Genomic DNA, 16,270 nt, shown 5'->3' on the forward strand with positions numbered 1-16,270 from the left:
ACAGTATTGTTCATTATGCTACCCTGGTGTCCTGTTAATACAGGAACTCCTTCCTACGTGCGTACACCCCCCCACACACACCATCCCCTCCCCCCAAATACCAGGAAAATTTCTCTCTAATAGTTTCGTTAATCCTTTTGCTTTTTCTGAATTACTGACTTATTTTTATCTCAGGGACACTGTGATGCACGTAACTGATCTTGTTTTCATCTTCCCATTGGCTACTGCAAAATGCAAAGCAAAATCTAGTCACTGTATATAGCATGCATCTTACTTTCTTCCCCATATTTACCGTTTGCTTCATTTTATTTTTGTAACTCATCTTTCTAGAACTAGCAGAGGTATTAACTAAATGTAATATTGAGCCTTTCTCAGCTCAGTTAGCCTTACATAGGACTTTGTTCTTTTAAATTGACTTACATACAGTTTTTGACAAGACAATTACAAAATATAATTTCTGTGTTTATTTCAAAGGCTAGTTTAAAATCACAGAAAAAAATCATAATTTGTGTTTCTTTTCTAAGTTCTAGTTTTTAATGCATGTTATATAACTGTAACCTTGTTTTTTTTCCCCCCAAGGCAGCCAACAGTTAGATTCCATTCATGTAACACAGTTGGAGAGAGATACTGTTTTAGTGTGTTTAGACAGTAAGTATTATTTTAAAGTTTATTCTAAGTATACTACTTGATATAACATACCTTTTCATGGAATTGATTCTAATAGAATCAGTAAAGTAGATTTGCAGTTTTCCACCTTAAGTGGCATTGTTTTATTGATGAAAAACCTAAATTGGCTACAGATGTAGTAACTAATTGATCTGTTTGTCAGACTATCCTCTGTGACCTTTTTCTTTATTCTGTTTGGCCTACTTGAGAACATTACACAGTCAGCCCTCTGTATCTGTAGGTTCCACATCCTCTATTCAGCCAACCATGGATTGAAAATATTTAGAAAAAAAATTCCAGAAAGCTCAAAAAGCAAACCTGAATTTGCAAGTGCCTGGCAACTATTTATATAGCTTTTGTGTTGTATTAGGTATTATAAGTAATCTAGGATGTACTGTGTAGCACAGGGAGCTATACTCAATATTATGTAATAACCTATAAGGGAAAAAAATCTGAAACTATATCTACATATATATACACACACATATGTATAACAATCGCTGTGCTATACACCTGAAACCTACATGATATTGTAAATCAACTATATTTCAATAAAAATATTTTTTAAAATTAAAGTCTGTGGGAGGTTGTGTGTAGGTTATATGCAAACACTAGGCCATTTCATATAAGGCACTTGAGGATCCATGGACTTTGGTCTCCGTGAGGGGTACTGGAACCAATTCCCCGTGGATACTGAGGGACAACTGTATTAGAATAGTTTGCCATAACCTTGGGGTAAAATTCTGTATAAAATTATTCTGTATAAAATTCTGTATAATTCATCGTAATTAATGAAAAATAGAAGGTTATACTAATTTGGTCACTTGTAGTCATATAACATGAACTTTTGGAATCACGTCAGTGTGATATTCTAATGCACAAATAGATTTGACAACTTTACCTGCTAGTAGTGATTCTTTTGATGCAGTGAGAGATGTTACTGATAGATGTGTGTTGTACTGTATATGCAGTGGAAGAGACAGAAAAACTTTAACAACAGGTGTTTTCAATTTTGCAAACAAAGCACTCTAATTCTTAAAATCCCCCTTACTTTAATGCAATGAATCCTGCAAGTGAAATTCACCCAGACTTGGCATTATATTTGAAATTTGGCAGTATTTGCTGTGGTTTGATTCACTCCAATATTTTAAAATTACTAGACCTGCCCATAGATTTTTAGCGTTATTTTTTAAATTGTTCCACTACTTAATTTACCTGTATTTTTGTCTTAATTTCTATTCTCTAAAGTGTTCCCTAGTGGATTTGCCTTATAGAATCATAAAGATCATCTAATATTATAGATAAGTAAACCAAACCCCAGGGTGTTTCATTTGCCCATTATCCCTTAAGTATTTTTGCTTCTTTGAATACTGATAAGATTGGCATGTTGTTTGGTTACTCTTAAGTGAATTTGATAAATTATTTTTTACCCAAACAAGTAGAAGACTCAGTACTAATTAATGAAGTAAACAGATGATCAGAATTTAATTGTAGTAATATTGAACCTTTAACATTAAATGCCTAAATACCTTCTGAGTCAAACAAGGAAAATAAATTGTACTTAGTTTTCATTTTGTTGATTTATGTATTTTAAAAAAAATTTTTTAAACCTTTGATTAATTAGGACTTCCATTTCCCAGCTATTCATGGTAAATGGAAAGTTGACTTTCTTTAGTTGTTCTTTTTTTCTTAGGGGAGCAGTGTAACACTTCGAAAATTGTTTGTCAACTCTATGGTATAAATCAGTTTTACTAAGCAGCAATGGAGATAGGTGTGTAATCACGATAGGTGTGTAATCACAAATAATGGTAGACAGATGAGAAAGTAATGCAGAGTAAAGATATCTTCCAAGTCAGAGCTAAGATGGTTAAATTAAAAAACAAATGGACAAAAGGGAAATAGAAATATTCACATATACTGTCTATCCCAGAGTTTACTTAAAAAGAAATTCTGACTTTTGAGAGTACTATCTTTTCCTCCCTTGTACTTCTGTAGAATATTAGTTACATACTAAAGTTAAGAATTACTGCAAATATTACTTATCATATGTTATGTAATTTGTAAGGGGGAAAAAACCAACTCTTATTGCTGAATATTTAGGCACCAAGTTAACCACTATTAAAGAAACACTTCACTTTTTAAAAAATGAGAACGTAAGTGTTCAATATAAATTATGAAAAAAAATGCTGGTGGAATTGCCATTTACAACGGAGGCCTCACTCTTATAGAATCTATCAGTGACAGTTTTTCACTGGGCATACTTGAATCAAGAGAAATAATTGAACTTTATTAATATCGTTATATATCCATGTAAAATCCACTTATCAAGTTACATTTATTTTAGCAAATCTGCATTTCCAGTCTTGACTTGTTTTTTCTTTTTTTAAGAATTTGTAAAAATTGTAAATCTACAAGGAAAACTAAAATCAAGTAAGAAACTGGCCTCTGAGCTAAGTTTTGATTTTCGCATTGAATCTGTAGGTAAGTCTCCTTTTATTAATAATGCATTTAGAGTACTTGGTTTTTTGTTCATTCTATACTTAGGGTTATCTAGACCAGCACTGTCTCATAGAAGTTTCTTTGATATAGAAATGTTCTCTGTGTTCTTAAATACAGTAGTCATTAACCACACTTGTTAAGTACTTGAAACATGGCTAGTGCTACATTTTAATTTTAATTAATTTAAAATTTGATGTAAATAGCCACACAGGGCTAGTTACTATAATATTAGACAGTGCAGGTCTGGACCGTAATAAATCTTTTATTGTCGTTTCTTGAATATTTAAAACATGAAATCATTTCTTCTATTCATTGTTCCCTTTGCTGCATCAAGTGAATTATACTTCTTCCAATTCTTTCCAAATCATGAAGGTATTTGTGTGATGTGATTAACAATGTTAGATATGCTAGAATTCTTTGCCGTGTAAGATTCTGGTTGGTGTGTGTTGATGGTTTTTGCTTTTAGGTCTATTTAAATATAAATACTTTCCCACAGAATCTGGAAAATACTATGCCATTTGAATTTGCTTCCTTGTCAATGAGTGTTTTACTCTGTAATATCATTGGTATTATGATAAAAATTATTATTGTTTGCATCCTCACTGATTATATGTCAGTAAGTATTTTCCTCAAGGGTAATAGAACTTATGAAAAAATACTGTGGGTGGAAACATTTTGAACAATTCATGATATGGTTCTACTTTAAGTCAAAAACAGTTAAAACAAAATTGGTGATTTTTATTTGGACTGTAAAAACTATATGTATTTTATAATTAAATGTATATACTTTAAAAAATGTGTTTCTTACTGTTTAGAAAGTTTTCTGTTGATTTTTTAAAAATTTAATGGTTTCTCAAGTGGAGTTTTGCCCTATTGCAAAGAACATTCATTCATCCCTCTGGGTAACCCTCTTACATAGGAATAATTTGCTTATGATTGGAAATTTTATTCAAGCAGAAAACCTAAACTTTCTGTAGATGCCATGACAAAAGGAATTTTGGAAATATTTTCTTCTTTTACTCCTTTGTATGCTGGCTGTTGCATGCCAGTTTCTAAGGTTTAATATTTTCAATAGAGATTCCAATATACAGATCTTTAGGTCCTCTTAATTTTAACTGAAACACACTAGTACCTCAACTTTTTCATATATGCCACATTTTTTAGGGTATTTTCGTTCTACAAAAGTTTGTTCCTCCTAGGCTACCATCTCTTCTTTCCAGTGAACTTTGGAATAATTTCAAGGATCCTCCTGGGTAAAAAGAGTCCCTTTAAGTCACCTTTTAAAAACAAAGCCAGTACTACCTGTTTTTTTATTTCATGGCTAGTGAAGCTTGTATGATTGGTTATTGTAAAATACTTTAATGTTTATTGAGCTAAATTATGTTTCCAGAACATTCTTATGTTAACTTTTTACGGAGTCAATATTCTAGTAAGAAATATAATAAATTTCAATCACTTTCTCCCATCATCTTTACTGGTATAGGGCATATGGCTAACTCTCCAACAATCAAATTGGTTTTGTCCTTCTCTCACTATGCTTTAATGACTCTAGCCTCTGGCCAGGAAGGACCCAGAGGCCCTGCTGCCTACCCCCCACCCCAAAATTGGGGACCCTGCCACTCTGTTTCACCACTAAGTGACCCCATGTGTGTGCTTCAGTGGGCCCAGCACAGGCAGGACACAGAAATGGACAAGGCACAATGAACAGGTTTTCCTCCAAGACCCTCAGGCCACCCCAGGGGATCGTGGGAGATGGGTGGGCAGCAAGAAGGGATATGGCATGTCATGAGGTGGCCACACTTTGGGGTCACGGTCATTCCTGATTCCAAAGCCATCAAGAAGTTGGGCAAGCTTGGCTCAAATCTGTGACCACACTTGTGAACAGTGGGACCTGCAAGGACAGGGCAAAGGCCCGGTGGGCTCTGGAGGCCTAATGGGGTTGGGCAGCAACAGTGAGTACTATAGCTGAGAGCCCCTAGCCCCTCCAAATAAGAATTGGTTCACAGATCAAAAATATTCAGTGTGTGGTTAAATTTTAGATTACAGGACAGGTTTATTTTTAAAAATTAATTTTATAATAGGGAATATGTGAACAGAAATAAAAGATGCTTCCTTAATAGCTACTTCTAAATATATCACATTATTTAAATAATCATGTTTTTTAATCCAAAAAACCAGTTATGTTTTTATTATTTTATTTACATAAGACAAAAGATAGTATATGAAAGAAAAATTAATATGCTGATGTCCAGCTTATCAAAAGTTAGCCCATTTTTAAATAAATGTCTGTTATAATGTATCTTTGAAAACTTCCATGACCCTGCCTCAATAAATTGAGCTTTGTCATGACTTAGCCACAAAAATGTTGGGAACTAATGGTCTAGACAGTGGAATTTTGCACCAAGCACTTGAATAGCCTTACATTTTCATTTATTAAGGACAGTTAAGGAAAATGTATAATGCACTACTACGTGCCTTATTTTAGTCCCGTTCTCCCTTATCTTTTTAGTATGCCTTCAAGACAGTGTGTTGGCTTTCTGGAAACATGGAATGCAGGGTAAAAGCTTCAAATCAGATGAGGTAAGATTTCTCAAATTACCTCCAGTGATTCCCATTAAAGATTTTAAATGTTGAAACATTCGTTTTATGTATTTTCTTTCTGAACCCACGTTGCTATGTTTAATGCCTTTAATGCCAGTAGAACAAAACTGCCAGTATTTTCCCTTCAAATAATGTTGTTTTTTATTTATTGTATTATCAGTGGCCACAAGGAGTTGTCAAACATGAGTTTACACAATTTCAGTCCTCTTATTTGTAATTTACAAATATGGTTGCTAAACTTACTAAACTTTTCTAAAGGTAATAAGCCTTTTCCATAATCTATAAATGTGCAGCTTTTTTAATATAAATTTATTTTATTGATTTTTATTTTTGGCTACGTTGGATCTTCGTTGCTGCACGCGGGCTTTTCTCCAGTTGTGGCGAACGGGAGCTATTCTTTGTTGTGGTGCACAGGCTTCTCATTATGGTGGCTTCTCTTGTTGGGACCACGGGCTCTAGGTGCTCGGGCTTCAGTAGTTGTGGCTCGTGGGCCTAGTTGCTCCGTGGCATGTGAGATCTTCCCAGACCAGGGCTTGAACCTGTGTCCCCTGCATTGACAGGCGGATTCTTAACCACTGCACCACCAGGGAAGCCCCTGCAGCTTCTTTTTTAATGTTATATTTTAAATTCTAAATTAATATGTATTGGATCACAGGACTAAGGAAAATCTAAGAAAATTAATTCATTTACTAAATATTTATTGAGTATCGAATACATTTAATTTAGAACACTATTCTTATTATAGCATTGGAGACATAATGAAGCATAATTATAAATAATATCAAACCCTTATGATGTTTATCTTCCAGGCGCTTTACAAATGCTATCTTATTGAAGGCTAATAATATAGTGGGATTTAGGTACAATTCAAAGTAATGTACTATTCATATTCCCGATTTTACAGGTACAGAGTAATTAAGTAACTTACCCAGAGTTACAGAACTAGTTAAGTGACAGAGCCTGGATGTGAAGGGTCTCCAAAAATCACTTCTACTGAGATAATCGGGATATATATTTCATGTAGGAGGTGGGACTTGGGCTCCCACCTTGAGAGGTGAATCCTAACAGTTAAGAGAATACTAACAGAAACATTTCCCATTTGTGTGAGTACCTGTGTAATTCTTGCACACCAGGGCCTCACAAATTTATAGACTTATTTTGAAGCTTAAAATCTTCTATTTGAATTACCTTTACACTGTTATTTAGATATAACTATTTCCACCTCTTATATGAATGCAGAAATAGAATGCTTCCAAGTAAAAATGATATAAATCAGTGGAATTAGAATGCTTCCAAGGGAAAATGACATAAATCAGCTTGTCTTTGAAAGCGTCCGTTTAGTTACTGACCCATGTCACTAAATGTCACCAGGCCCCTGCATTTAATGAAGCCTACAGTCCTACTTACTGCCATAACATTAATTGTCCTTAGATGCTATTTTCACTGTGTCACTCCTGTGGTTAGAAATCTGTAGAAGTTACTTGTTGTTTACCATATCAAGTGTGAATTCTACCTCCTATTTTTAAGTCATCTTGCTTACCTTTTTCTTTCTGGTTTTGTTCTCATCCTTCAATTTGGGCCTAGCTATAATGTTCATAATGTAATATTCAGCCATTCTAGTCCACAATGATTGGAACATTTCTGAACTGAATACTCTGAAAATCAGCTGCATTTAGTATAGCACCCGATTTATTTTCTGGTTCAAGTTTATTAATTCCATCTTCTCAGCTAGACTGCAAGCTCATTGATAGCAGAGTATTTTTATACTTATTTTATATCTACACTGTCAAGAGTTTGTGTTCTTCCAAAAGCTGACCCTAAAACAAGGACTCAGGTCCTTGTTTATTTGGGAGTAGATCCCAGAAAAACAAGTGACAGAGTAAGGAATGTAAGATGCAGAGGGACAAAAAGCCAACAAAGAGCACATTAATAAACTGCTTCTCACTATGGGCAACGAGGGCTTAATCCTATAGGGACTACTGAGGAACAGTGTGGAGCACACCTCAGAATTGGCTCATCAGAAGGTGGGGAGGCGGGTGCATTTATACACCAACTGCTGTCCCTGGTAGTTAAGGGTTTCCCCCAGAGGTGTCAACTCCCCACACTTTGGAATAGTACCTGTGCACGACTGAGTACCTTCTTTCTTTAGTTTTGGAGAAGACAGAGCAGAGGAATACCCCCAGTACACAGATGTAAGACACAGGTGCATGGGCGTGTCTACCACAGCTCTGCTGAAATCAGGTGGGCTGAGGGGTGCCACCTCAAGCATCTGCCCTATGACGTAAATGAAAGAGTAGGGGCTGTGCAGTCCAGCAAACCTGTTCTCAGATCTTGGGTCTACTAGTTATATGACCTAAAAGTAAGTTACTTAACCTCACTGAGTCTTAGTTTTCTCTTTAATAATATGGGAATGATAACACATATCATAAAAAGTTTTAAGGAAAGTGCTTGACCCAAACGGATGTTCCATAAATGTTGATTTGTTTCTACTAATAAGCAGTCAAAAAAAACCTTACTAAAATCTATTTAATTTGAGGAATTGAGTGTATCAAAAATTATCATTCTTTTTAATACTTGCTCTATCTAAATGATTTTTAAATTATAATTTAAATAATATGGGGACTAATAATATGGGATATTTTCTTTCATAGGTTACCCAGGAGATTTCAGATGAAACAAGAGTTTTCCGCTTATTAGGATCAGACAGGTAATAGTTTGGTTGTTTTATTACCAAAGGAGTTCAACAGTTGTATTTTTAATTATACTGTCAACCTCTGACTGTGTTTCAAACACTTATTTTTCAATATACTTATATTGTTTCAATGTATTTATTTATATTCAATAGAAGTAACATTGGTTTATAACATTTATATAAATTTCATGTATACAATATTATATTTCTAGTTCTATATACCCTACAGTGTGCTCACCACCAAAAGTTTAGTTTCCTTTCATCATCACACAATTAACCCCCTTTACCCATTTCACTCTCCCTCCACCCCTACCTCTTCCCCCTGGTAGCCACTCTGTATCTACGTGTTTGTTTTTGTTTGGTTTGTTTATTTATTTATTTTTATGTATGTTAAACAAAACTCTTAGAGGCTTCAGAATCTTAGAGAAATCTCCCTGTATCTTTATTGAGAGAGAGAAAAAAATATTTTAATTAGTCAATTAAGCAAGCTCTTGTCAGTGTGAGGATCATGATTCTAGAAACAGTTACACTCAGCCAAGACAAAATGTGTTAGATGGGAGTTTATGTCCCTAAGATGGGAGTTTATGTCCCTAGTATCATGACATATTTCAGGCTCCTTTGTTTTCATCATTTCTCCCTGGCATGTTAACTTCTATTAACTGTTACTGTATATATCCAACAGAATGTGCACGTTCTGACATGTACTTTTATATCACAAGATATTTGACTGAGTCTCTGAGGTCATTCTAAATTAGAAGGAATTATGTAGTCTCTGTGATCAAAGTGAAAGATAAGTTCCAAAACTATGCCATCTTATGAAAAAAGAATTACAGCTTTTGTTCTTCAAAGTCTATGTTATCTACCTCTACAATGAATAAAATACCTATCCCTTCCTATTTTCCAAAAGTTGTTACTGCAGCAAAACTGGCTATAGTGGTATACATTAGTCCCGAGGCAAGGATTGAGAACCTCTGATCTTCAAGTTCAGTCTAGTCACAAAACCATTGCTTAGATATTACACACTTAAGGAAGTCGGGGAGAATTGGAGTTATGACTCCATAAAAATTTTTTAAACAGACTTTTGTAAAGAGAAAAAGGATTTTTGGAAAATGGCAACTACCCATTGCCGTTGAAAAGGCAAGCCCAGAGAGCATGGCAACCTAGTAACTAGTCCTGCATAAAAGAGAATTGGAGGACCACCTGGTAAATGACTGTAGAATGGGAGGCCCTTTGCTTCTCCAGGAAGGGCTGACAAAAGAATTGTAGATCATTCAGTGATCCTGGCACAAATAGCACTCTGGTGAGACATAGTATGAGAGATTTCTGCTTGATAGAGGGTAGGCATCAGAAGCCATTTCTCTTAGTTACTTGTTTCCTTCCAACTCCTTCCCGCAGAATTTTCTCTTTCATCTATCCCTTCTTTGTTTGTATTGTTTCTCCGTTCTCTGTCACTCTTGCCCTAAAAAACTACTTTTTTCAGACCATTGCCTTTTCTGATTATCTTCTTACTTGGGCATCTCCTTGATTTTAAGACATATATCTTAACCAAGGCTTTTGTTTTGTGTTAATTTTTAAAGTGATTTGTTAAATTGTATTGTTTAAATATAGGTATTAATGTCTAGGAGGAAAGAAAACTATGTCAGAATATTAATAATGGTAAACTCTGGGCAGTTGAATTATAGGTAATTTTATTTTCCCCTTCTACTTTTCTTTAATGCATGCTTTAAGTATATATTACTTTTTTGTTTTCATTTCAAAAGTAATAATATGCTAGTTGTAGGAAATTCATACACTAGAAAAATATAAATTATTTATGCAACTCCTCCCACCTCCCATTTCCCCTTCTAGACTTTTTTCTCTGCACGGGCATATTGTTTTTATTTTGTTCTCAAACCTGTCTTCCCACAGTGTAGATCCTATGATATGACACTTGATTGGTTTTTCTTCCTATTGGTCCTTTATTGAACTCTTACCTTGCCTTTGTTCCAGGGACAAGGGAGATGGCCCCATTTCATACTTTACTATTTATTTGCAAATACCTTGAAGAACAGTGTGAGCGGGTGCCTCTTAAAACTCTGTTTTATTGTCTCAGCCCTTCCTCCATCCCCTTCTTGTTCATGTATATTCTAAAGCTTTATTATACCTTTTTTTGGCATATATGAGTAAAGCAAATTTGTTTTTAGTTGGAATAAGATGAGACTATCCTGAAATGTTTTTAATATTTTATATTCATAAATTCATCAATTCTTATTCAGTTTTGTTTTTAAGCTATAAAATGTAAAGCTGAATTTGACTGTGCATCCATTAATGTGATCTCTGTGTAATTTTATGTGAGTGTGAACAATGATATTCTTTCCTGGTTTGATGTTAGTATTTGAAGATGAAATCTCTGTTTCTACTCTTTAACAAGACTTTTTGTTTTGATTTAATTGCAGGGTTGTTGTTTTGGAAAGTAGGCCAACAGAAAATCCTACTGCACACAGCAATCTTTACATCTTGGCTGGACATGAAAATAGTTACTAAGCAACAGAAATTGGTCTCAAATGACAGGAAAATGAATACACTCCATTGAAAGCAAAAATATCTTAAGCAAATGCAGTACAAACTACACTATGATTTGCTTTAATTGTTATGGGTTATATCTCAAATGATCTGTACTTTAAGGTAGAATTCAATATTTTCTGTAGCTGGAAACAGCTATTCTATCTCTTGCCACTATGTGGTGGTTTTATCAAGTTTGCTTAATAAAAGCTATGAGACAGATAGTCCTCTAGTTCCAGGAAACACAGTCTTTTAAAAAAAATGTTTGTAACAAGGATGCCATGATATTTTTAGATAACAACTCATGTGATTATCTTCAGAGAGAGAAATTTAGTGACAGTTTTCTCATTTTATACCATGTTTTATTCCTTCTTAATGAACATAATTTGATAAAGAAATTATCAGGTAAGCCTTTCACTTTTACATTGGCCATTCTGTATGTTTTTGTAAAATAGAATATTTAATCCTTATTTATTAATCTCTTGCTGGAGTGGTGTAATGTATCTAACTTTTAGCAAAGGAAGGTTGCAGAGCAGCTTAAATTTTTTTATAATATATAAAAATTTTGTTTACCTTTTAAGACTAGTACTTTGAGGGTTTAAAGGCTGTGTTTGGAGGTTCAATACATACATGCAATATTATTTAATGCAAGTATTTTGTAATATAATATCATCCAGAATTGCCTTAAAAGAGAGTTTTGTGTTTTCAACTACATATAATTGTAGGGGGTCATACAGAAGATAATGATGATGGTTGAAATATTGTTAGAAGGAGTGTGTATTTCTAGATGTGACTACTGTGTGTATGTATTCTTGACAAGCAGTATAATATACCTGTGTTTTTTTTTTTTTTTACATTAGGGATAATGCATAAGAAATTAATCTTCATATATATTATCATCCCTAATGTAGGGGGGGAAAGTGTTTAACTGCCCATGATATGTATTTTACTTATACTATACCAGAGTGGAAATTGTAAAGCAACTACATGTGTATTCTTGGGTTTTTCACATATATAGATCTTCATTTTGAGTAGGTTAAAAAAAAAAATCTTTAAATGAAATTTAATTCCTGATGGGATAGTATAAATAAGTATTATAAAAATCAGTATTCTAAAGATAGTAAGGATTGGGCCATTCTTGAGTTTTCTTCCTTTCCGCTATTGTTAGTATTCGAACTGAAAGCATCACACTGGTATCTATTGTCATAATGCATTTAACAGTTATTGTTGAGATGATGAACAAAGGGGTGGCAAGAGCAGACTATAAATTCATTTTCACCAGTTCCTTGAGAGAAAGACAGTGTAACTATCTCATTCGGTCTTTAGCAGTCCTGTATAGTAGGTATTATCATCATCTCCTTTTTTTAGATGAGGAGATAAGGGGTTAGCAAGGTTAAGAGACTTAACCCAATTCACACAGCAAGTTAGTGGTTGAGTCAGACCATGAGTCTTGTGACTCTGTTCTTTTCACTATGCAATATGCAAACAATAAAATATTATGCAAATGAGATATATAAAGTATTGTCCTTTAAAAATGCTATGATTTCAGTAAGTGTGTTGCTGTTTATTTTGGGTTTTTTAAATGGGGCCTCTGCACAGAAGGACACTGGATACAATAGATGGCAGGGGACCATACTCAAAACAGGAAATATTTACATTCTGGATACAAAGACCAATATCCTCCTCCTCCTCTCTGAATCCTGGCAGCCAGATCTTCCCATCCTAACAATACTGGAAGAGTCTTCTCTGTGCCATCTGGTCAGTGCAAGTGGAAAGACCTAAAAAGATCCTGACATCAGAAGTGTCCTGGCTAAACTGCCCAGCTGGATAACTCCCAGTTGAAGATAATAAAATACCCAGTGAAAATCGTAATGTGCCCACCACCCCATGCATGCATCCAGAGCTTACAGTTGGTCTTTTAGTCCTATGCTATTACAAATGATTAAACATGAGCTTCCCTGGTGGCGCAGTGGTTGAGAGTCCGCCTGCCGATGCAGGGGACACGGTTTTGTGCCCTGGTCCAGGAAGATCCCACATGCCACGGAACGGCTGGGCCCGTGAGCCATGGCCGCTGAGCCTGCGCGTCCGGAGCCTGTGCTCCGCAACGGGAGAGGCCACAACAGTGAGAGGCCCGCATACCACAAAAAAAAAAGATTAAACAGGGACTTCCCTAGTGGTCCAGTCGGTAATACTCCGTGCTCCCAATGCAGGGGGCCCGGGTTCAATCCCTAATTGAGGAACTAGATCCCACATGCATGCTGCAACTAAGAAGCCCGCATGCCGCAACACATGTCACAACTAAGAGCCAGTGCAACCAAAATAAATAAATATTTTAAAATAATAATAAAAAATAAAAATGATTAAACAACCAGGAGTTATGAAACATCTGAGGAAAGCCTCTTACAGGGAAGAGAGAAAACAATAGGGGAAAAAGCACCTAACAGAAACAGACTATGCAGAATGAAGAAAATGTCAAAAGAAAAAGTATCTTTGCAAAGAAGTTGCAACTATGAATAGGAGTAGGATACTAAAAAAAGAGCTTTTGAAAAAACAGAGCTATTAGAAAAAATATAGCATAGCTGAATAATTCAATAGATGATTTAGAATATAAAGTTGAAGAAATTTCTCAGAAAATAAAAAGAAATGAAAATATTGGAGAAAAAAATTAAGAAAATTAACAGGCCAGGAGGCCCAATATCCAATCTCCCAGAGTTCCAAAAAGAACAGAGAAAACAGGGAATCAGTAGAGTATTTCAAGGAATATTCTCAGTACTAAAGAACTTCAGGTTTTAGATTGAAAGAACACAGTGGATGAAAAAAATCTTTTATGAAATTTCAGGCATGTCAGGGTCAAAGAGAAGATCTGTTATGTTTCTGAAGAAAAGGGGCAGGTCAAATACCAAGGAATAAGAATTGGAATAACTTCAAATTTCAACAGAAGCAGTGCCTTCAAAATTCTGAAAGAAATTTCCAACCTAAAATTCTGGATTCAAACTATTAATTGAACCTAAGGTTATAATGAAGACATTTTTATTTGTACAAGGTCTCACAAACTTCACCTTTCATATAGTCTTTCTCAAGAAGCTACCAGAGGATGTGCTTCATAAAAATAAGGTCATAAACCAAGCAATATGAAGACATAGGTGCAAAGACTGGGATTCAGCATAGGAGAGAGATGAAGGAACTCCCCAGATGATGATGATGAGATATCCAAGGATGACACCACACCAGACATACAGAACATAGGAAGCATATCAGAAGCTCCCAGAGAGGCTTTTTCAGAAAGATTAAATAATAAACTACCTGATGCATCTCCCAGACCCCAAAAAATCAGAGTGAGGAACTTGTGATACTGAAATGGAGAAGGAGGAAAGGTCAATGTAAAGGTATATCATTGAGGTCATTGCTGTGTAGACAATGGCAGCTTGATCCACCAGGTCTTCTGTGAAGCTCTGTGATAGTTCCCACAATTGTCTCCTGAAAGACAAGTGGCTGGACCATTTATCTTGACACGCTCCTCACTAGGTGAGTTGCTGCCAGGACATTACCTCCTGAAGTACCAAGTTGCAGCTTGTACTTGGGCCATGTTGGCTCCTTCAGTGTCAGAGAAGGCCCTGAGGCAGAAAGCTGGAAGAGTAGGAGATAAATCTGAGCTCTCCCTCTGTGGCTGAAATCAGACATGGGTGGAAGGATTCAATCAGTGATGATATTCTTTCTTTCTTTCTTTCTTTTTTAAAGAATTTTTTGATGTGGACCATTTTTAAAGTCTTTATTGGATTTATTACAGCATTGCTTAGTTTCATGTTTTGGCTTTTTGGCCACAAGGCCTGTGGGATCTTAGCTCCCCGACCAGGGATCGAACCCTCACTTCCTTGCATTGGAAGGAGAAGTCTCAACCACTAGACTGCCAGGGAAGTCCCAATCACTGATGATATTATTTCTAAGCAAAAACTTACCTAAGGTTGAACCAGATGGCTTCACAGGCAAATTCTATCAAACATTTAGAGAAACGCCAACACCTATCCTTCTCAGACTCTTCCAAAATATAGCAGAGGGAGGAACACTCCCCAACTCATTCTACGATGCCACCATCACCCTGAACCAAAACCAAAGATGTCACAAAGAAAGAAAACTACAGGCCAATATCACTGATGAACATAGATGCAAAAATCCTCAACAAAATACTAGCAAACAGAATCCAACAGCACATTAAAATGATCATACACCATGATCAAGTGGGGTTTATTCCAGGAATGAAAGGATTTTCAATATACGCAAATCAATCAATGTGATACACCATATTAACAAATTGAAGGGGAAAAACCATATGATCATCTCAATAGATGCAGAGAAAGCTTTCGACAAAATTCAACACCAATTTATGATAAAAACCCTCCAGAAAGTAGGCAAAGAGGGAACTTTCCTCAACATAACAAAGGCCATATATGACAAACGCACAGCCAACATCGTTCTCAGTGGTGAAAAACTGAAACCATTTCTTCTAATATCAGGAACAAGACAAGGTTGTCCACTCACACCACTATTATTCAAAAATAGTTTTGGAAGTTTTGGCCACAGCAGTCAGAGAAGAAAAAGAAACAAAAGGAATCCAAGTTAGAAAAGAAGAAGTAAAACTGTCACTGTTTGCAGATGACATGATACTATACATAGAGAATCCTAAAGATACTACCAGAAAACTAGAGCTAATCAATGAATTTGGTAAAGTAGCAGGATACAAAATTAATGCACAGAAATCTCTTACATTCCTATACACTAATCATGAAAACTCTGAAAGAGAAATTAAGGAAAGACTCCCATTTACCATTGCAACAAAAAGAATAAAATACCCAGGAATAAACCTACCTAAGGAGACAAAAGACCTGTATACGGAAAACTATAAGACACTGATGAAAGAAATTAAAGATGATACAAACAGATGGAGATATATATTATGTTCTTGGATTGGAAGAATCAACATGGTGAAAATGACTATACTACCCAAAGCGATCTACAGATGCAATGCAATCTCTATCAAATTACCAATGGCATTTTTCACAGAACTAGAACAAAAAATTTCACAATTTGTATGGAAACACAAAAGACCCTGAATTGCCAAAGCAATCTTGAGAAAGAAAAATGGAGCTGGAGGAAGCAGGCTCCTGGACTTCAGACTGTACTACAAAGCTACAGTAATCAAGACAGTATGGTACTGGCACAAAAACAGAAATATAGATCAATGAAAAAGGATAGAAAGCCCAGAGATAAACCCAC

The 16,270-nt window shown here is 35.3% G+C and overlaps 1 protein-coding gene across 1 annotated transcript in view; it reads left to right on the forward strand.

Annotated features, from left to right (window-relative positions):
• The window catches only part of MAP4K5 (mitogen-activated protein kinase kinase kinase kinase 5), a 137,902-nt gene extending 126,182 nt beyond the window's left edge, over nucleotides 1-11,720 (forward strand). Inside the window, exons 29-33 of the mRNA XM_065872807.1 lie at nucleotides 580-648; nucleotides 3,055-3,147; nucleotides 5,675-5,745; nucleotides 8,418-8,473; nucleotides 10,894-11,720. Coding sequence (XP_065728879.1) covers nucleotides 580-648; nucleotides 3,055-3,147; nucleotides 5,675-5,745; nucleotides 8,418-8,473; nucleotides 10,894-10,981 — 377 coding nt within the window. The 3' untranslated portion in view covers nucleotides 10,982-11,720. The remainder of the gene's footprint in view (nucleotides 1-579; nucleotides 649-3,054; nucleotides 3,148-5,674; nucleotides 5,746-8,417; nucleotides 8,474-10,893) is intronic.
• Nucleotides 11,721-16,270: the final 4,550 nt, after the last annotated feature.

The sequence above is a fragment of the Phocoena phocoena genome, chromosome 2 (assembly GCF_963924675.1).
Source record: "Phocoena phocoena chromosome 2, mPhoPho1.1, whole genome shotgun sequence".
NCBI classification, from domain to species: Eukaryota; Metazoa; Chordata; class Mammalia; order Artiodactyla; family Phocoenidae; genus Phocoena; species Phocoena phocoena.